At 48.2% G+C, this 21,958-nt stretch overlaps 5 protein-coding genes across 5 annotated transcripts; 3 read left to right on the plus strand and 2 right to left on the minus strand.

Moving 5' to 3' along the window:
- Window positions 1–2,663: 2,663 nt before the first annotated feature.
- On the plus strand, window positions 2,664–7,284 carry Asppvi_001385 (ubiquitin-binding TORC1 subunit KOG1; the record flags this gene model as incomplete). The annotated part of the gene is made up of 6 exons (XM_043297682.1): window positions 2,664–3,131; window positions 3,200–5,923; window positions 5,999–6,249; window positions 6,305–6,638; window positions 6,694–7,031; window positions 7,095–7,284. The coding sequence occupies 6 exons, from the start codon at window positions 2,664–2,666 to the stop codon at window positions 7,282–7,284; spliced, it is 4,305 nt and encodes a 1,434-aa protein (XP_043153617.1).
- An 849-nt stretch (window positions 7,285–8,133) lies between these two features.
- Window positions 8,134–9,005, plus strand: Asppvi_001386 (uncharacterized protein; the record flags this gene model as incomplete). The annotated part of the gene is made up of 2 exons (XM_043297683.1): window positions 8,134–8,674; window positions 8,731–9,005. The coding sequence occupies 2 exons, from the start codon at window positions 8,134–8,136 to the stop codon at window positions 9,003–9,005; spliced, it is 816 nt and encodes a 271-aa protein (XP_043153618.1).
- Window positions 9,006–9,099: 94 nt separating this feature from the next.
- On the minus strand, window positions 9,100–10,064 carry Asppvi_001387 (glutathione S-transferase; the record flags this gene model as incomplete). The annotated part of the gene is made up of 4 exons (XM_043297684.1): window positions 9,100–9,333; window positions 9,409–9,825; window positions 9,872–9,948; window positions 10,004–10,064. 4 exons carry the CDS (start codon window positions 10,062–10,064, stop codon window positions 9,100–9,102), a joined length of 789 nt encoding a protein of 262 aa, XP_043153619.1.
- Window positions 10,065–13,495: 3,431 nt separating this feature from the next.
- Asppvi_001388 (uncharacterized protein) lies at window positions 13,496–14,454 on the plus strand (the record flags this gene model as incomplete). Its single annotated transcript, XM_043297685.1, has 3 exons — window positions 13,496–13,648; window positions 13,701–13,951; window positions 14,145–14,454. 3 exons carry the CDS (start codon window positions 13,496–13,498, stop codon window positions 14,452–14,454), a joined length of 714 nt encoding a protein of 237 aa, XP_043153620.1.
- A 2,676-nt stretch (window positions 14,455–17,130) lies between these two features.
- Window positions 17,131–19,628, minus strand: Asppvi_001389 (DEAD/DEAH box helicase; the record flags this gene model as incomplete). Its single annotated transcript, XM_043297686.1, has 2 exons — window positions 17,131–17,872; window positions 17,992–19,628. 2 exons carry the CDS (start codon window positions 19,626–19,628, stop codon window positions 17,131–17,133), a joined length of 2,379 nt encoding a protein of 792 aa, XP_043153621.1.
- Between the last annotated feature and the right edge of the window lie 2,330 nt (window positions 19,629–21,958).

The raw sequence follows: 21,958 nt of genomic DNA on the forward strand, positions 1-21,958 counted from the left end.
CGCAGAACCCCCTACTATCCCTAAAACAACCTCACACAAGCACAACTGCGACTCCGAGCGAGCATAGGAGATTATACGGAACCGAAAACAAAACGCAAACAGGGGAGGAAAGAAAATCGTATTAAAGAAAACAAAAAGAACGAAAAGGGAGAAAGAGGGAGAGTGAGGAAGATAGAGAGAAGGGAAAGCGAGAAAAAAAGAAATGAAAGGGAAGCGGAGAAGAAACGATGTCAAGAACTCAAGATGGCCAAATCGGTCAAGGTAAGGCGGTTTGGGGGTTCGTATGGGGTGGGATTGGAGAACCGCAGCAGCGACAGCAGACAAGTCTTTGGGCGGTTCCGGTGTTTCAAAGTTTCCTGAACAGCGTTAATTATTATTAGTGGTAATTCTTATTCTGCATTAAGGCTGGTAGATAACTGGCCTCGGTGGCTTATTATTATTATCGAGCGGTTGACGGAAGGGGGAAAATTGAGCCACGACGGGGCCACGAGGTTGGAATCGGTTTTCCACCACAGTAAAGATACTTAGACAGCCGATAGATAGTATCTAGATAGATAGCGGTGGCTCATGATATAGAGTAGCTACTTTCAAACTTGCTCGAGACCAGGCTGAGCTCCAGTTGCCTCAATTGAACACAAGATGGCAGCCATCAATGATGTCTTGAGCGGATTCATTCTCTTCCTCAATAACAGGAATAATCAGTGGTCGACAGCGAGCGTTTCTAAAATCTAGCCCGTCCAACGTCCTAATTAAACCAACCTCCCGTACAGCCATAGATGATGCTATGCTACTTGGTACCTTACAGCTTCAACCAAGAACAGCCTCAACACCATACAGAAATTATTGCTCTTGTGATGCATGTTTGCTTTGGGCCGACCACTGATCGTGCACCGAATAAAACCAGAAGGATCAAGGATAAACGATACCATTCCTTCCAAATGGACATGTGAGGGCCCGAGAGTCCTTGGCTATGTCGGAACGAAGATTAAGTGTGGCTCCTTCATTCCTGTGCTTGGGTTGTTACGGAAGTACAATACAACCTGAAGACAATAATCATGCGAATTGTCCATTTGGCGGATGCATCGCGATCGTGAGTCCATGTCGAATCCTTGCCTAAGATGCATCCTAATTTATGAGGAGCGACCTACCTTACTTTGCAATGTGTGCTCATGGCCGCAAAGATCTACTACGTATCATTATCATGACAACTAGGAATCAGGGAAGATCATACCCTCAGAGCAATTGGTGAGGACGATCTCACTAAAGTACCTAGGGTCGGATGGTCGACGGGATTCAGGGGAGTCTGCTCTCTTTGGCCTTTGCAAAAGAGGTGGAGAAGCAAATCAAGATGTGATGAACATCGTGATCATCTGTCTATGTATTTGCATCATTCCATGGCCCATGGACGGGGAGAAGGGGTTCACGAATTAATCTAATTGGGGGTTCCTGGATTCAAAATTCAGGTACCAACGGGAGGTTGGGAGGGGACTCGCAGGGTTGCTGGGCCTATCAGCGGCCGCATATTCTATTTAGTGGCCCCTGACAGAAGCCAAGTAGGTAGGAAGGGGATGATGGAGAACATATAAGCTAACAATGAGATGGAATTCCACTCTGTCTGCTTCGAGGATCGAGGGCTTTGGGCATCTTCTGCTCCTAATATTATAATTATTAGGTAGGTACCTAATACTCCGTAGAACCTGTCTACTATCTACCTGACAGGCGGACCGTTTTATGCTCTTGACTGTCAACACTAGTGGCGCCTTGTTTGTCATAGCCTTTGGTAATCGGTCTTGGTGCACGTGTCATCTATAATCCCTGGCACGACGGCACTGATACTCGAAAAAACATGAGGCACTTGCAAGAAGAGCAAGGTAGTCTCAGAAATACATATCCTGTATGGAAAGCTTCTTCTAAAGTGAGAGAGATCTTTGCGCTGGAGAGTCCCCGATTGATAGGGGCTCGTACAGGACGGAGTCAGATTATGGTCCTACAACACCAGAACATAGAACACTGTCGGACTGCACTCGAGGTCAAAACTTCTAAAATAAGAATCAAAAAGTAAAATGTTGATTTGCGGTTGTCCAAGTACACATTGCGGATAGTTCTTTCTTCCTGACTCAGCAATACCAGTTCCAAAACCCGAGTATGTGAGTTGCTGTGCATCTGTGATGTAATAATGCTAATGCTGGTACACTAGGAGGAAGATGGGGGCCGGATTAAGTAATGTTCCACTATCTCCCACGCCAAGACATCACCGCCGGAGCTCATGAACCTCGTCCACTCCCAACCACGGCGACAGACAGCTGCTTGTAACGCTGTGGGCCGGGATTGAGCTTGCTTGTTACAGAATTGTGGGCAAGCTTGCACTCATTTATCTTGTTGACTTGATTCCGGATATTCCAGGGAAACCGTCCCTTTGTCGAACGAGGACTTCCTGTTTGGACTGGCTCCTGGAGGAGGTATGATAATCATCTACGGAGTACAAGGTAGGAATTGAATTTCTGCTACCCGCCGGCCAGAAAGATCACTTTGGAGTCTGCGGACATTGTCACAACAGACATGGCACTTATATATGACAGGTGGCTGATTAAGCGCAATTTTGATATTCAGACCCTCCTTTCTTACGGTGACGCCATTCAGAAGATGATCACCTCTTACACACCATGAGGGATCCCACCATCAACATGGAGCAAGACATTGCAGCGAAACCGCAGGCGACCAGCCTTCAAGCTGAACCACGCAAGAATCAAAAGTCTGTCCGTGTCGCTTTCGGTCCGGATTTGGACACTTATATCCCTCCGCGCGACAAGTCGCCAGCGCCCTCCTCAGGCCACCACAGATCTTACACCACTGTTGAACATTCGCAACCATCTTTGTCGTTTCACCGACCAGCCAGTTCATCAGCAGGAGATAATTCGGCAGTCTTCGAGCCCAGTCCTCGGTTGACTTCAGATAGGGCTTCAGACTCGAGCGGAAGACCGACAGCAGCTCTAAAAAGGGCTCGAAGTGACTATGGGCCAAGACTGGGATTCGACAAGTCCGCGGTTGCCGATGAGGAAGAAGACTTCGCCATGCGACATGGATGGCAGGAGGAGTACACCTCGAGCGAGTATCTTAAGGTTCTACACTCGGTAAGCAGTCGGGGCGGCGCGACTTCACCAGGGTCATTGGGCCCGGATGATTGGCTGACTCTTTCAAGAACTTTTATATGTACTTCACGGAGAAGCGGCACGATACGAACGGCATCCCAAGAGACCCAGTTGGGAGCTGGCCCAGTCAGGATTGGCGTATGAAGGATCGCTTGAAGACAGTTTCGGCTGCCCTCGCCATCTGCTTGAACATCGGTGTCGACCCTCCTGACGTGGTGAAGACAAACCCATCAGCCAAGCTAGAATGCTGGGTGGATCCTACGTCGACCACGGGCGGTGGCCAGAACAAGATAATGGAGCAGATTGGAAAGAAGTTGCAAGAGCAGTACGAAACTCTCAGCTTAAGAACTAGGTACAAGCAGTATCTTGACCCTTCAGTTGATGAGACGAAAAAGTTCTGCATTTCCCTGCGTCGTAACGCTAAGGACGAGAGAGTTCTCTTTCACTACAACGGTCACGGTGTTCCATTACCTACGCAATCAGGAGAAATCTGGGTGTTCAACAAGAACTATACTCAGTACATTCCAGTTAGTTTGTATGATTTGCAATCCTGGCTCGCTGGTCCCAGTCTCTTCGTTTTTGATGTTTCCCACGCCGGGAACATTGTGCAGAATTTCCACACTTTCGTGGAGAAACACGAAAAGGAGAACCTTGAAGCCAAAAAGCGTGATCCGAACGCTGTTGTTCAAAACTACGGGGATTGCATCCTTCTGGCAGCTTGTCAGAAGAACGAGTCACTGCCTACCAATCCCGATCTTCCCGCAGATCTTTTCACCTGCTGCCTAACCACACCCATAGAAATAGCACTGCGCTACTTCATCCTCCAGAATCCTCTCCAGACGAACCTCTCAATCGACGAATTCAGAGTCCCTGGTCGTTTGCAAGACCGCAGAAGCCCTCTCGGCGAGTTGAACTGGATCTTCACCGCAATCACTGACACCATTGCATGGAACACATTGCCACGGGCATTGTTCAAGAAGCTTTTCCGACAAGATTTGATGGTGGCTGCGCTTTTCAGGAATTTTCTTCTCAGCGAGCGCATCATGCGCACTTACAAGTGTCATCCGATATCCTCTCCCGAACTCCCAGAGACTCATCATCATCCGCTTTGGAAAAGCTGGGATCTTGCTGTTGAGATGGTGCTATCTCAGCTACCAGCTCTCATTGACCATGAAGAAGGCCGCAGACAATACGAGTACCAACATTCCACCTTTTTTGCGGAGCAACTCACTGCTTTTGAAGTCTACCTCTCGTCCGGACCGACCGAGAAGAACCCGCCGGATCAACTCCCTATCGTTCTGCAAGTTCTTCTTAGTCAGGCACATCGACTGAGAGCCCTCATCCTCTTGAGTAAGTTTCTCGACTTGGGGCCGTGGGCTGTTCATCTCGCTTTGAGCATCGGTATCTTCCCGTATGTCGTCAAACTGCTACAGTCAGCAGCCCAAGAGTTGAAACCTGTCATGGTGTTCATTTGGGCGCGGATTATGGCAGTGGATTACACTGTTCAGAACGATCTGTTGAAGGACAATGGGATCCATTATTTCATCTCTATCCTCAACCCTTCGTCACCCATCCCGGTGGGTAACGCTAGTGAGCACCGAGCAATGTGTGCTTTCATTGTTTCGATATTCTGTAAGAACTATCCTCAGGGACAGAATGTGTGCCTTTCTGGCGAGCTTTTTGACTCTTGTCTGAAGCATTTGACTGATGTGGAAAATCCTTTACTCCGACAATGGTCATGTCTCTGCATCAGCATGCTATGGTCCGACTTTCCCGAGGCCAAGTGGATGGGAATCCGGTGTGCTGCACCCGCAAGACTCTGTGAGCTCAATTTCGACCCCGTTCCCGAGGTCAGGGCGGCAATGCTCCATGCAGCGACCACGTTCTTGGGCATCCCTGATTTGACAGATCAGGTTGCGCAGATTGAGGAATCTCTGGCTTTGGCTGTGCTGCCCATGGCATCAGACGGTAGTGTCTTGGTGAGAAAGGAACTCCTTGTCTTCTTCTCGACCTTTGTCAAACGCTACCAGAACAAATTCCTGGTCGCCGCGTATGAAGAGTTCCAGGACGAGAAGCAAACACTTCTCCTTCGATTAGAGCGCGACGGCTCTCGAGGCTTCACGCTGGAAGATGTGCAGAATGGAGCTACCAATTCAAGTAACAAATCACAGAAGCTGTCGCAGAATACCACGTTCGGCACAATTTGGAAACAACTTCTTATACTCTCTGTTGACCCACATCCTGATATTGCGCAAGATGCTGGCACGATTATTGACTACATCCACCTCACCCTTCTAGCATCACCCATGGCGTCGGTTACTGACAAGGTCCGAAAGGAAATTATGGAACTCACTGGCCGGTTGTCACAGAAATTACAAGTTCGCGAAAGAGCGGAATCGAGAAAGGCCGCACCTCCACCAGCTCCCCCTTCCCAGACAGCTGCTCCCAAACAGGAAGGATACTTGTCGTTGAGCATTAAAAGAACAGCCAGTGTGGCCGCTTCACTCAAGAATCTTGCTTTCGGTGGACCCTCCCAGACCGAGCAACAATCATCGCAGAGCGTCACATCGCCCACAAAGAGCCGCATGCCCGTCACCCCTCGAGGACGTGCTCCTCCCGAATGGACCCGCCCTCCGGAAGTCAACGACCAGGTCGCTCCCGCGACAGCTTATCACCAGGCTCCGATTCCTACCTCGCGCGGTTTCGAACCCCGAGACCCATCTCTGGCCCCCGTGATACCCCTTATGAGTCGATTTCTTGATTGGTCCACAGAGGTAACCCCAGGCCTTCTCCCTTTGATTTGCGAACGATACACCCGCATCTATGAACATTTTCTTACTCATCTTCAGTATTTCCGTGAGCCCCAGATGAAGCCCAACGAGCCGGACGAACCAGGTAGCGCCGACTACAACGAGCGCCTCTGGAGACGTAGCCGCAACGAGAAGATCATCACGGAAACCCAGCCCCTCAAGGGAAAAGCAGGCAGCAGTCGCTGGGATAACTCTTTAGCCCTGCTTACTAATACCAGTCAGCCCCTGAAGATGTGTTTCCATCAATTTGAGGATCACCTCGCAGTTGCGGATGATCGGGACACGATCGCGTAAGTAAGACTGGCGCAGATTAATGTCTTGATGCTAATTTTATTTGCCCCTCAGAATCTGGGACTGGCAGAGACACAAGCGTCTCAATAGGTTTTCCAACGGGAACCCCCCGGGCTCCAGGATCAACGAAATTCGTTACATCAATGAAGATGATCAAGCGTTGTTGATGACGGGATCCTCCGACGGGGTGCTCAAAGTATTCAGAAATTACGAGTCTCCAAGGGAGGTGGAGATAGTGACAGCTTTCCGCGCTTTGCCGGAACTAATTCCAAGCAATAGAAATGCTGGTTTGGTCTTCGATTGGCAGCAAGGCCAAGGCAAAGCACTGGTTGCTGGAGATGTGAAGGTGATCCGTGTGTGGAACGCGGCCACTGAAGTCTGCACCAACGTATGCTCCGCTAACCTCTGGCTTACTGGATGACTGCTGACGCAGGTGTTGACAGGACATCCCTGCACGCTCAGGCTCTTGCATTACCTCCCTTACTTCCGATCAGGTTGCAGGGAACATCTTCGTGGCTGGATTCGGCGACGGCGCAGTCCGCGTGTTTGATCAGCGTCTTAAGCCTACGACCTCGATGGTCAAGGTTTGGCGTGAGCACAAGCAATGGATCACCAATGTTCACATGCAACGAGGTGGACTGAGAGAGTTGGTGTCCGGCAGTCGGAATGGCGAGATCAGATTGTGGGACCTCCGCATGGATGACCCTATCTCGACCATCTATGCCACTAAAGATACCCTCAGGACGTTGAGTGTTCACGAGCACGCTCCGGTATTCATGGTGTATGTGTTTACTTCTCACTTCTGGATGCTCTCAAGTTCTGTAACTGACTGATTGAATGAAAGGGGCACGAATCGCCATGAGGTCAAGACATTCAACATGGATGGAACATATCTGTCCACGTTCGAACCGTACTCAAGCTTCCTCCATCACAACCGCTCTTCTCCAATTGCCAGCACTGCCTTCCACCCCCATCGTACCATTCTTGCCTGCGCTGCGCTTAATGATAACCATATCAACCTTGTGAGTTGCTAGTCATCGACTCATCCTTTCGAGCTCCGGTACACGATCCACACGACCTAGTTCCTCTTTTACCCTTTCTCTAGATACGGCGCTTTGGGTTATGACTTTTTAATGAAAGGCTCGGGTTCTTTTCAGTTCAGGTGATTTGAGACGCATATTCCTGGCGTAGGACTGTCGAGCTGCAGTAAATCATGGCGTTTGTCATTTTCATTCTTATACTTGACATCTGTTGAACTTTGTTAGCCCTTTCAGCAGTGTACAGCTGCCTCATAATGTACAGCGAACCTGCAATGTTTAAGGTCATTTACCAATTCCTGCTCGTGGGTCTGTCCTCGCCAAGAGGTCTTTGTCATTTACTGCTTCAGTCATGATCTCATGTATCTGTGGCAGTGTATAAATATGTAGTAGGAACTCGCTGGAACATTGTACCTTCCGGACCCGAGCTGAGCTCTAGCAAGTTTTAACGTATGGCAACTTCACTCTTGCGGCCAACAGTAGGCGGCGTCCATAGGAGCAGTAAAACCAAACTCTCACGTAACAGACGCGCAGACATCGCAGGACGCCTTTAATGGTTCAGCTTGTCCGGCATCCCTTCGATTGACAGTTCCAAGTCGGATCTGCGCAGCACGAGGCGCACACAGCCTTGCTGAGGCAAGTTGCACTCCTGACTCACAAGTCACGACACCTCCTCGTATAGAGGGCTGAACTGCTTGCTAGCAGATCAGCACCGCCACAACCGTGCATTTGAGTCATTTCTCCAGGTCGAATTATTTAAGTCACATAAACTTCTCCACCTCAATACAAGAGCAGAATCTACACAACCAACTCAGCGCATACAACCACACTGGCCTCCCGCGCAAAATGTCTATCCCGAAACCCCCCAACAACGCGCAGCGCCAGCGCCTGGCCGCCGAAACCCTCTCTCTAACAGAGTACGTCATCAGAGCAACAACAGGCGCCTCGCAGGTGTCCCGCGCTCACCCTCACCTCCTCCCACCCATCAAACCCATCTCCAACAATGCAGCCCGGAGACCACTGCTTAGCGTCACAAGCCAGGACAGCTTCACCGCCGCGCGGGACATCCTGCAGCGCACAGCCGGCAGAGCCAGGGTGGGTGTTCTCAATATGGCGAGCGAGCGGAATCCCGGCGGAGGGTGGTTGAACGGGGCGCTGGCGCAGGAGGAGGCGCTCTGTCTGCGGAGTACGTTGGCGGCGACGCTTGACCGAAAGTACTACCCGCTGCCGGTGTATGCGGCTGTGTGGTCGCCAGCTGTGGTGGTCTTCCGGGATGAGGTTGCGAGTGGGTGTCGGCTGTACCGGGACGAGGAGAAGTTTCTTGTTGGGGTGGTGAGTTTGGCGGCGTTGAGGAGGCCGGCGCTGACGGCTGATGGGAGGCATTTTGGTATGTCCTTTCTTCTCTTCTGCAGGGTTTTGGTATGGGGCTAACTTCGTATTCAGCCAATTCGAATGATGTGTTGGTTTTGAAGAACAAGATGCGCCAGGTCTTCCGGGTTCTTGCTGAGAATGGAATCTCGCATTGTGTGCTTGGGGCGATGGGCTGCGGCGCATTCAGGAATCCGCCGTATGAGGTTGCCAGGATTTACAAGGAGGTTTTGCAGGAGACGGAGTGGGATGGAGTGTTTGAGGAGATTGTCTTTGCGGTGCTGGATACGAAGGGGGAATCCAACTATACAATATTCAAGAATGTCCTGCTGTCTCAGGGTGGTAGATGAGCAGGAACCTATTTATATAACTCTTTTGTCATGACGAACAATTCTGGATCAGCCAGACCGATCCTGTAGTCAAAAGAAGGGAACTGGCTGGCTGTCACGACCTTCCAGGGACAGTAAACTTCCAATCCTCCGGAAACCTTCCATACTGAATATCTTCACGATCACGGAACATATTCTCATACTGCTCCATATGGGTCTCCGGTCGCTCCGCCTGACGGTAATACTTGTGCGCCAACCTCTGCATGGCCGGATCATTCCACATCGTCTCCATCCACTTCACCACATCAGCGCTGGCGCCCTCGAGAGGGAGATTGAATGTGCGGAAGCGCTGTTTTCTATACTTTAGCCACTGGTTCAAGTCCTCAAGGATAAGCATAGTGAAAAAAAACAAGTTGAAACATACCCAGAGCACCGGCCAGAAGAACGCATCCGCAATACTAAACCCCCCAAACAGGAACCCCTCATCTTTCTCGCCCAGCTCAGCCAGCCGTGACTTTGCTGCCTGTCGCGCATTATCCCAGATCGTAAATAGACGCTGGATATCTTTCTTCGCAGCATCAGGCACGGGAATATTGCCCGTATACCGCACTACGAAGTTCGTGGGGCATGCGTTTCGCAGCGCCGTGAAACCAGAGTGCATTTCGGCCGCAGCACTGCGCGCCATGGCTCTGAGGAGGCGGTCCCGCGGCCACAGGGTGAGATGGGGGTTTGACTCTGCGAGAAACTCGCAGATGGCGAGTGAGTCATTGATGCGCAGTGTTGAGTTCAAAGAACGGCATTCGAGCACGGGGACGAGTCCTGAGGGGGAGAATTTGCGGACCTGGTTCGGTTAGTGTTTGAATGTTTGAAGGACCGGGACTACGGACATCGTCAAGTTTGATTTGTTGCTCGGTATGTGGAATTTGGAAATACTCCAAGACTATTTCGACGCGAGCAGTCCAGCCTGGAATGATAAGCTTAGCAATTGGCTGTAGAAGCGGAGACGCATGAGGGCGTACTCGAATAGCGGGTGAAGAGCCCAATAAGGTGATAGTCGGCTTGTTCTTGATTTGCGGCCATTGCTTGACTTTCTGCTTCTGATCTACTTAGAATGATGTGTAGGTCAGAAAAGCTGAGCTGGGGAGAGGAAAATGACAAGACGATTTATCAGCAGTGGTGGGGTAACTCACTCGAGAGCAGATGCCCTTCCAGCGACCCACTGAACCTTAAATACGATTGATTTAGCAGATAATGCAGATTCCTGTCGGAATTTAAAGTATCGTAGTACCTAGGTTAAATCCTTTTGCATAGAGTAGCATTGAGAGCTAATAATCAATGCTGTGCTTTGCTCTGTTCGCCAGTGATTTGCAACAACCATCTGAATTGAATATATAGAACAATTCTCATAATAAAAGCTTACTGCACCAATGATATTTACATCGACATATACAGCGCAGCATGGAGTATTGTCGAGGGACTATAAAATCAAATGCATATGCTCTTCTCAAGCGGAATCTGATCTTTTCATAATTACTGCAGAATGTCAAAACCTTCTTAAATTAGGGCTGAAGGATTGCCAGGGTTCATGGTTGGCACGTGATCTACTCCAACGTCAAGTACTGATAGATCCCAATGACCACAACTATTGAGCATAATCTTTGAAAGTCCATGTGGTTTCATTGTCAGTAGAAGGGTAATTTTGTGAGATTAGCCTGAGTTCACTTTGGTAGGATTATAACTGATCTCTGGCAGCATCACTGAACCCTTGACAACAGATCACATCATCTTGAGCAGAACAACTGACGATGAGTATGCATCAGCGTTCAAAATTATGTGAGGTACAGCCACACAATCATCTGACCCTCAGTGATGCGTAAGACCTACAATGACTTGCCCTATAGTACTAATGCCATTCACCATAATTGGAGTGGTCGCAACCTCTTTCTGCTGTAAAGTGTATAATGGCTGTACCTCCTACCCAGAATAGATCTCTGCAATATATTCCGAAAATGGGAGGCACTCTTGGTGACACTTTCGTCAATACAATCTCGAGAATCCCCTTCATATGACTTGCAAGACCGCCTCTACCATGTTTGCTTTTGCACTTCGAGTGTATTAAGAAAAATGCCGCCGCGGACAATGAAGATAGATGTCGGCAATTTTTCCTCCACTCGATCGTTTCAGCTCCCCATCAGAAACACCACCCACGCTCGGACCCACCTATCCTGATTCTGCGCATGAGGCGGGAAGTCAACCTATTTATACCACAGCTGGCAGACTATCCAACTTCTCTGCGGCGCATCACGATACAGTGAAAAGCGTGTTCACCCGAACAAATGACGAGGAAGCCGTGAACATAGCTCTTGTATATTTCCTCACCATGTTGAGTTATTACTGCAAGAAAGCGAGGAGGCTGCGTTGAGATCCGGATAGACAAAATGTGACCGTCACGATGGGAAATGCTAGGATTGTAGCAGAAAGACGGTGGAAAGCCTGACACAAACGGGAATCGAGATGGTAACATGGATCGGCCAAGCGATCCGATATAGAAAAGAGTGTCTCCGTAAGTGCTGGCGCAAGCAGTCGTGAGATTAGAACTCTCAGTTTCTAATAAGGGGTTAGGTACATCTTGATAAGCTCGCATCCACAAGTGGCCTTCGTTATATTCGCTAAGCCTGACAAAGGTTAAAAGGATTACCTAGATGAGAATGGCCCTGGGCCAATGACTCTTGAGGAGAGTGGCTTTCTGACATTGCATTGCTTTGGTCCCTTCGACATCTTCGATGCGAAGCACATCCACGTATTGGGAAACCAGGTACTCTGCCTTACCATAGATGCCAGCATGAGATACAGTAACGAAGCATGAGAGACGAATGGAGGCTCTTCTTGTAGCAGATATTGAAGAGATCATTGGACTCATCATCAACAGATGATCGCAGAGAGTATGGATATAGAAATTTAATAGCACTAGGCTAAAAAGATAAGTTTCTTTCCCCAGATCCAGATTAATCCAACTCATCAGGCTATAAGACTCGTAAGCATACACTAGGCCCAGTCCGTTCCCAAAATTCAAGGTTTGTCGGCGGCTTAGAAACCTTAATGTCGATTTAACTTCATAGAGTCCAGAGATCGGAGATAATGTCGAATTGTGTCGGGTTTACCTCTATATCCGGTTGTGCATTTAGACGCGCCTGGGTACGGAGGCCAATAAACGTCACCAGGAAAACCTAATCTACATATCTCTTAGACAGCTTTCGGGATTGTCCTGCAATGCAGGAATCGCAGTTTTCCAGGGGTTTCGCATGCGTATTATTAGCTATCCCACCAGTAATCCACTTTCTACCCTGCCCAAACATCCAGCTTGAAGCTATTCAGATCGTACAATCTGATATACAATGCTGGAAAGTACGTTAGTTTCTTAGCTTTCAACGCGGCTTTGCTGGCGGAATAAAGTGCGTAAGACGGGGGATGATCAAGAGCTACGAGGCTGCTGACGTTGACGATCGTCCCTGATTGCTATCTGCGCATTAACGGTAGAAGCCCTCTTATGACCCGAACTGGGCGCCATCGAAATTCTATCAAAGATGGCAACTCTTGGCGGGGAGATTCAGATAAACGGGTTGCGGATACTATGTGTTCCGTCTCCCGAAACGGGAGATGAAACGTTCCTTCCCCGAGAAGGGAACGCTGGCCTTCTGTACCACATTTTCCGAAAACCTGGTACGATTGTTTCTGCCGAGCATTTCCTACAAAGCCGGGTACACAATCGTTTCCCGACAAGCGGTCGACGGTCTAATATACTTATGTCCACGGCGGCATCACATCAATGAGCATTATATTCCACGGCCCATGAGGTGTATACTAAACTCTACGTACGGTCAAATACAATATACTGCTATACCTAACTATGATGACCTTATGATCAGTTGCATATAACTTTTAGTACTCTTCTATAGTGGTACTGATCATGCTAAGTAAATGCATAACACCGGAATTTAGTTTTGCTTTTGCTCCAAGGAAACAAATTCCATTAGTGCCAAAGTTAGATTCTACTTAACTTTAAGCTTTCCTCTCTTGAATCTTGTTGATTGTACCGAAGCACTAGCCTGAACTATCACTTGTCAGACTTCATTGCTCCTCGAGCGGAGATAACGTCTATCTCCCCTACTCCTTTCGAGGATGAAGAAACGAGTCACGTAGACTAGCGTATAAAGAGTGACACCACGTACGGTCGTTGAACTTTCATAAAAAATTTGAAAACAGGAGTCCAATAAGCAGTAAGAATGGGACGGCACGAATCCAGCAAATTTGCCATTGATGAAATCCCTGACCTCTCTGGCTACGTTATTATTGTGACTGGAGGTAGGATTGTCATCTTCCAGTGCCCAGACGAACAGTCGTGATGTTAATAAGTTTGCTCAGGGAACCAGGGGGTTGGTTACGCCACTACTCTACACTTGGCAAAACGACATGCAAGAGTTTATCTCGCAGCACGATCAAAGACAAGAGCCATGCAGGCAATTGAGGAAATGAAAAGGGTAGACTCGAGTATTGATGTGCGCTTCTTGCTGCTGGATCTTCAAAGCATGGCAAGCGTGAAGGAAGCTGCTGAGCAATTTATGCGTGAGGAGACGCAACTGGACATCCTTATCCACAATGCCGGGGTAGGTGCGCAGTGGAATAGATGGCACTTCTCTAGCTCTGACATATCTGTAGATTATGGCTGTTCCGTATCAAGTGACCGATGATGGTTACGAGTCTCAGATACAAACGAATTATCTTTCACCCTATGCGTTTACACGAGCAATCCTGCCTGCTCTTGAGCGTGCAGCCGCTGCGCACTATGGAAATCCGAACCGAGTTAGGGTCGTTAACGTCTCAAGCTCCGGGCATAACTTTGCGCCGTCTATTGGGATCGACTTTGAGGACATCAATATGAGTTCCCACACAGGGGAATTCGCTCCATGGTATCAACTCGCAGAATCCTCCTGGGACCCACACTGCTGATGGTATCAAATGCTAACTATATAATTAAGGCGCCGATACGGTCAGTCTAAGCTTGCCATGATCCACAATGCTTATTCCCTTAACGAAAGATATAAAATTCGAGGTACCTATTGCCCCCTCCTCCCCTTCCCTTTTAAATTAATCGCTAATTAGTATTCTGCTAACAATAACTGCCTACTCTCTCAACCCTGGCAACATCAAAACCAATTTACAGCAAAATGTTGCGTCTATCTCCGGTACAATTATCCGAGGACTGACCTTCATCTCCCAGTTCAGTCTTCTCTCCACCGACGATGGCAGCAGGGCTTCTCTCTTCTGTGCCACAAGCCCAAATGCTCCGCAGTCTGCAGGCAAATATCACGAACCCTTCGGGAAAGTTAGCAAGAAGAAGTTTGATCATAAGCAGGCCGAGAAACTCTGGGATTGGACTGAGTCAGAGCTGGCACGTTTCAACATATTCTAATATTCATCCATACGATAATCTCCACTCTCTTGCCCTCAATCCAGCTATAATGGCAACTATGGTTTTCCTCGATGTGCTTCACAAATTCAAACCACGCTTCTCAAACATTTAATGTCATCTATTTCCTTGTAAATACAGTAGTGCTTAGTCCTCTCTACATGCACAACCCATTTTCTAGCTGGTTTTAAACTTCTGATACCTTGCCACCAAATCAAACTATTTTTTTTTCAAAAAAAAAAAAAAAAAGGGGGGGGGGGGGGGGGTGTGGAGGGGAAGACCTAGTCCACGAAAGAGTGAAAAGTAAATACCGCTTTTTTACACATGATTTATAAATTTTCATTAAGACTTCTTTTTTAGGCCTAGTTATACATTCAAACTTTCGAAAAATGCGTTTATGATCGCAGAGAGTATTAATGTAGAAATTTAATACCACTAGGCTAAAAAGACGCCCGGACGATGTACTGGTCAGTCTAAAGCTACCTGTCCATAATTATAGTGGCATGATATCCAGCAATAACGCTTCGTTTTATTTCTCACCGTAGGCGCCTTAGCAACTTGATAGCAGACCTTAATCTCCTGCGCCTTAATTGATAAACAAGGCTCTTTGGGCAGTATACAAGTGGCGGAGACCACCATAGGTCCTTGGCCATATGAATCAAAACTTTCGAGTTAATTGGTCGATGAATGACGGCCTGGATAAAGCTCAGTTCATTTAAACCAACTTGTAGTAAATAAGCCTATCTATAATGTGCCAAGTAATTATCGACATATCTTCCAGTTCTGAGACGTAGGCTCTTGTATACTAATCTTTGGTTTATATCGACATGTGTGAGAAAGCGGTAACACTTAGTCAAAGACACTCCTTTTTCAATGGTCTTCTATAAAGATAATCACTACTGTGAGCCCTGAAACTGGGCCATGATGACTACGGGATTGAATTCCACCTTCGAAATTGTTACCGCCAGTAGGTTTAGGTTCCTGTCTAATATATATTCTTTGACTGATGGTCGTTTGACATTTTGCTAAGAAACAGGCAGTTTCCCAGCTGACAATTTTCTGCGTAATGCGTAAAGGCAGAAATAGAAGCATTCTATCGCCATTCTATACAAGTAGTAACTAGTAACTATCCGTACACAGGAATGGATTGTTGTGATCATAAGGTTTAGACTGGGAACGGTGGGCGGCCCGGTTCCCGGAAGCCCTCATTTTGAAACCAATCATATTCAAGGATAACACTAACCTGGACGTTGCGGCGTTGCCAAGGAATCACCACAGTCATACTCCACATGGATCCAACGTCTTCAGGTGATATCTTTCAGCGGGCTTCTTGCACTATTCTGCGCAGTGGTATAGGATCGTCCTGGGAAAGGCCTTAGATTGATTCAAGTTTGATTTCTGCCTCTTTTGCGAAGACTTAATTATTGGTTTTCTCCTGAACTCATATTGATACTGTAGCGTGCATGCTAGGATTGTCACAAGTACAGTACAAGGAAGCCTGATCCCAAGTGTCATTAAACTATTCATGTACTACACTTAGACAACTTTATTTGTAGATCCATTCGTTGGTGCTTGGTGAAAAATGAGGAATCTGGCACAGTTGCAAGTATCATTGTTGTCGAAGCATGCTATATTTCTGTAGATAATTTGTTGTCTAACGTAAAGGACAGAAACGCAAAAGGAATTGAGTATAGTCAGGACTCATTCCAGTGATCCTATGTGAGAAGGGTAAAAGTGATTATACGCAAATATATGTAGAATAGCTGGAAGGCTAATGCTCAGGTGAGTCGCACCGAGGTTGAATAATCAAATTTATCCCAGAAACCTGCGTCATCAGTCCTTGAGTGTGCAAGTACCTGAGATAGACATGAACACTGTATTGATTATTCTCAGCGAGTAGATATTCATCTTACGATGATAGAGCCATTCCATCCATGCCTTAATGTTTGGTCGTTTCTTCGTGGAACTCAGATCAGCTGGCCTTGCAAAGTAAAACGTGCTGCATTTCGATTACTCATTTGTAAAATTTAACGGTAAACCAAGCAAGCAAACACGATTTTTGAGTATGTTCGTTGCCAGGTAATATTTTGACCTAAGCCCTAAATGATCGCATCAGATGGGAGGGCAGCAACAAAGGCAACCACAGCCCATGCACGATAAAATCTTCCACTCTGCCTCCTGCTTGTGTTCTCCTCCTCTCCTCCTCTCCTCCTCGTGACCTCTTCATGCTTCGAGTCCTCACTTTGCCTCAACAAGCCTCTCCTTTTTACATTTTCTTCCTCTGCTCCCAGAATCGTGGCTCGAAAACTCTTGTGTCGGTCTTTCCGCGTAAGTATCCGGACTGTTCCTATGCAAAACGTCCTTAGCATCTGACGGAGGACTTTGCAGCGGCTTTCCTAGAGAATTCGGTCTTCACTCTTTCATTTTTTTCATGGTGCAGCTTGCCAGCGTAGTTGGTATGTACGATATCCAGATTAGACAGGGTACGCTGAGAGCAGAAGGCCCATCATAAGGGTCTGGTGTCAGTCATAAGCACAAGGTGAGCAGCTCCGTCTCTAGTTCCCCACATGCATGGCTGATGCGTCGATAGTCCGGCTCTCATAGAGGGTTTGGTTTTCCTGAATTTTCACCTTGGTGAGTTTAACTGACGAAAGCTTTGGAAATTCTACTGACGAACATTTAGCTGTCTCTCTTAGAGGGTTCAGCTTTCTCTACTTTTTCCTTTGTATGTTGCCCTGATTGATGCATCTTGGTTGCTGACTGACGTTTTCTAGTGCCGTCTCTCTTAGAGGGTTCGGTTTTTCCCGGTTTCTCGAATCGTATTCCTACTGGACTCAGCGCATGAAGGCCCCTGGTCTGGAAGTCCTCAATTTCCATGTCTTCGTTGGCGGCTTCTCCCTCATCTTGTCGCGGTGCTGCAGACAACCCTTGCAGTTCTTCCACAGTACGTGCGTCGTACCAAGTCAGAGTGTGACGCTTCAGAGTGACGTCCCGCAGCCGATCCAAGAGAAGCTTGTTCTGCTTGCCGCTGGATTTAACAATCTCCTTCATCGCTTCAGAATTCCAGGTCCTCGAGTTTCCAATAATGATCAGAAATTTTTGCGCCCGGCTGAGGGCGACATTCAGTCGGTTTCTGTTTCCGACAAATCCAATGCTCAAGACATCCTCAGACGGTTTCGTCATCAGGAAGACCACAACGGGAGACTCGGTTCCTTGGGCCGCATCGACAGTCACATTCTCATTGAAGCCAATGTTGTGCTTTCCAAGAACTTCGTCCATCAGTGCCCTCTGGTCCCTATATGGACTGATGATCATGACGTTCTTGGGCTCAATCTTGTCTCCTTGAGGCGTCTTGAACTGGTACAGCTGAGACAAAAGATGGCGCAGAACTCCCACCTGTGGCCGGTTATACGATGACAGGCTGTTCTGATGGCGATCAGCATGACCTTCTGTACTTATGAACAGACAACGAAGACCTGCGACACCGAATCCTCGAAAGTAGTGCCGTGACGAGGTGAACGCATCCCATGCATTGCCTACACGGTCCGGAACGTCGTTGGAGCGTCGACTTGCAAAGCGACACCATACACATTCTGGTTCCACAAATCGAGAATTGCGCTGTGATTCCGATAGTTCGTATTGAGCATCGTGCATGGATATCCTGCCTTACGAAGTCGTGTCATCAGGGACCGTTTGAGATATTTCGCTCCGTTGCAGTCATTTTCCGAAATGACTGTTGGCGGCACCTGCTCGGGATCTCCGATCAGAACCACCTCTTTAACCGACGACATCGTCAAGGCGATACAGTGTTCACCCTCGAGGCACTGCCCGGCCTCGTCGCTGATCACATAATCGGGGTTAAAGTCCGATTCGCGAAGCAGTTTCTGGGAAGCGTTGCTCAAAGTAGTAGCCACGACTTTGCAATTCGCGAGGACGCTCAAGGCGCAGGACTCATAGGAGTCGTGTAACTTCTCTGACCGATCTTTGCTCAGATGGCACTCCTTATCCTTCCTGACCATATCAAGGAAGTCCCCAGAGTCACTCGTCGACTCTGCGTGGTCCTCGGCGAAGCGCTGGACGTCATGGTGAATCTGCACTGGCTCGAGTATCTGGCTTGCCGAGCTTCCTTTTTTTTTTGACGCACCCAGTCCGACTTGATTGGAGTTTGCGCTGCCAATTCTGACTCGTGGAAGCTGATAGGACGGTGTTCGGGAGCGAATAAACTGGCCGCACCACTGCCGAAGCCGAGGATGTTTATTAAAAGCCGTAACAACAGCCTCCGCGAGATTGACGATACCCTTGTTTGATCCAGCGACAAGCAGAACTTTCAGCTCCAGTGCCATAAGCAAGAGGATGATGACCATAGCAGTCCTTGTTTTTCCTGTTCCAGGTGGCCCTTGTACGAGGTTGATACCGCAGGTGATCTCAAAGGTTGACTTTAAGAATGCCCGTCGCTGAGCCTCATCCGGGGKGAAATTTTCCCGGATATAGGAAACTCTCTCGGCTTGCTGCTGTGGAAGGACCTTTGACATCTCGCGGGCGTCGAGAAGAAAATAGAAATCGCTGATAGGGTCCAATTCGACTCCCTGGGCGAGTACTGCCCTTTTCAGCGAAAATCCCGTCCCTTCTTTGCCTTCCAGCTCTCCCCAGGATCTGCATAACCTCACGTCCCCAAGCGCCTTGATCTGGTCATCAATTGGCATGGTGTTTGGCTTGACGAGCGTGACAATCTCAACTTCACGATGGTCGGAAATGTCGCCCTTCACGAGAAGAACAAGATCACCAGAGCTGTGTGTCTCAAGAACAACCCCTTTCTGGTTAAGATTGGGTTTGACGTACGTCTGGCCCTTCTCAGCTACCCCGAATTGAACCTCAGTCATCTCAGCCAGCCGAGGCACCTTCACCGCCGTTTCGCCCTCTACTGCTTGGAGCTTGATATGGACAAAGGAACTGTCTCTCAATGACTCTGTTTGCGCTGGAGCGTACCATGCTCGGTGACGGCGAGATGGATTAAAGACGTTGGCGACCAACGGATACTGAGTATCTTTCTCGAACCTGGACGCCTCGACCAACCTGCACTGTCGGTCATAGCCATCGATGAAGAATGCATCATGAGGAACCAACTGAGTACATTGACTCTTTGAAGGGTCCTCCTCTTTAGTGAAGAGCCATGGCATTGGTGGACTGCGGCCCTCTCCGTTTTTAGGAAGATTCTGACGATACCACCAGGATGCTTTTCCAGTTGCGAGGCCACCCAGCACTGTCTACCATTGGATTGTGTCTGGCAAAGTTTTGAATTTCGGGTCAAATTCCTGGAAAATGAAGACGCCTTCTGCTTGTTCTGCCAAGCTCTCGAGGTGGAGCCAGTCAAGGTCATCGTTGCGATACTGTGCTCCCTCCGTTCTCACAGCTATGGGATCGATGCGGCAGGAGATGTTGAAGTAATACACCCGAGGCCAATTCTTCGAAGCATCCGGGCCATTGCTGCCTTAGTTGTCGGATCTCCTCCTCCCTTTTGTCATCGCGTGTTGCACCCTCGATTCCCGCATTCAGAGAGCAGTTTCGAAGCGGGATAGCTAAACGCCATCTGTTTTCTCGTGTTGTCGCGCGAAGGACAATTCGAGGTTGCTGAGTCGAGTATGGGACTTTCGCATCGAGCCAACTCTTGGCGCTAGCAAAGCGGCAAATTCGCCATTTTCAACAAGCCTTATAAAGCGTAGAGGGATAGTCTCTGCCTTGTGGCTCCTTGAACCAGCTCTCGTTGTAAATCGAGGTGTTCGCCATTATTGCGGCTTGATGAAAATCTACCAGTGGTATTCAAAGTTAGAACGCCCGGCGTTGGATGATGGGATTGACATAAAAGCTTACCGAGGAGGATATGACTAAAGTTGGGATGTCGATCGATTTGAGAGTTTCGAGTATTAACGGCTCACTAATCAAAGTGAGCTACACGTCTTACAGGACACGCCTGAGTAGCTGCTTACCCCGTGGGGAGCATCGAGCTTGGATCCCGCTTCCTGAAGTCGTTTCATGAGGCTCCGGGCCTGGGGAAGGAGGCTGCCAGACTCTGCGAGAAATCGGATCAGCACGAGACCTCTGTTGCTGTTCCTTCGTGAGAATTCTGATGCTCAGAACGAACAAGTACTGGTGGCACCTTCTTACCTGTACTGTGCCTGATGGCATTCTGTTCCGGAGATCCGGGAAGGGCAACTCCGTTTGCCTAGGGACAATTCGGGGACGTATTCCGGGGGACGTCCATATGAGCCCGACTGAGCAATGATGCCAAGCATGCAAAAGAAGAGAATAAGACCTCTGCAGTCTATTGTTTGACTTTATCCATATCAAGTATGCCAAGGCAGTTGAAAGAGAAGGCCAGATATTGCTGAGAGAAAGCTGACCGACTTTGAGAGAATTGAGGCCGGCTTTATAGAGGCCATGGCTCGGCTAAGGAGGAGCTAAGAAGGAAGATTGTGAAGATGAAGAGACCTCAGTATCATAATCAAGTGAATACAGCATCATTCCAACCTTGAATAGCAGGATATGTCACTGGGAAGAGATTGGAATCGTTAATACCAATTGCTGTAGAGATTCACTGTGAAGGTTACCAATCTAATGAATAGTGAAGACATAGAATGAAGAAATCATAAGAGAAAGAGAGAGTTGGACCACAGAAGAAGGTCATGCAAGTGAGATGATAAGTGAGTTCTTGACTTGTCCTTTATTCATAGAGAAATATATCTTTTATTTTATATGGCTTTGAGCCTGGTCCTTAGATACATGGAGGACTGACATGGGTGTTGCACCGTGATGCATATAATATGTAGCTATTGATTAGGGCCCCTGCGCTCCTCTGTTCCCTAATTAGGAAGGTATGAAGCTATTCAGAGCAGCATCTACAACATGTCTCAACAAGCTGCTGACGTTGACCCGGATAACCCAATATCAATCAGCGTCGTATCTTTGCAATATCAGAAGTGTCTTCCGAGAGTGTACTTTCCGATTCCTCGAGAGTAAGAGGATTTTAGTCATATATCGTACCTCGAAGTGGTTTCTGAGTGTTTCACAAGCTCAGCCATACCAGGCTTTTGCAACAAAGTTCGCCCTCGCCCCATCTGACGAGTACGTGAACTGCCGTCACTCAAGAATGAATGATTTGTTCAATGTCCCGTATCTAATTGTTCGACGATCACAGCTCATTTGGCACGTTTTCTTGACTGCCGTCCGTTTCACCTACTGACCAAGGAGAGCCTCATCCTAGAGGCTCCATTGACAACCGCTTCGAGGAAGGTAGCTGGAAGCAGACCGTCGCTGAATGCATCTCGAGCGCACGTTCAATACAAGATGTCGTCACATCTGCTTTTTATTGTTCAAAAGGTCTTCATGTTCCATTCAGCATCCGAGGGGCCTATGCGGGCCTAAGACAAGTATGTCCCAGCCGAGACGGTCCTCGTTCAGGTCTTCACACATCTCATCAATCAGCTGCTCGTCATTCCAAGAGCTCAGCTAT

Source organism: Aspergillus pseudoviridinutans (genome assembly GCF_018340605.1).
Source record: "Aspergillus pseudoviridinutans IFM 55266 DNA, scaffold_1, whole genome shotgun sequence".
NCBI lineage: Eukaryota > Fungi > Ascomycota > Eurotiomycetes > Eurotiales > Aspergillaceae > Aspergillus > Aspergillus pseudoviridinutans.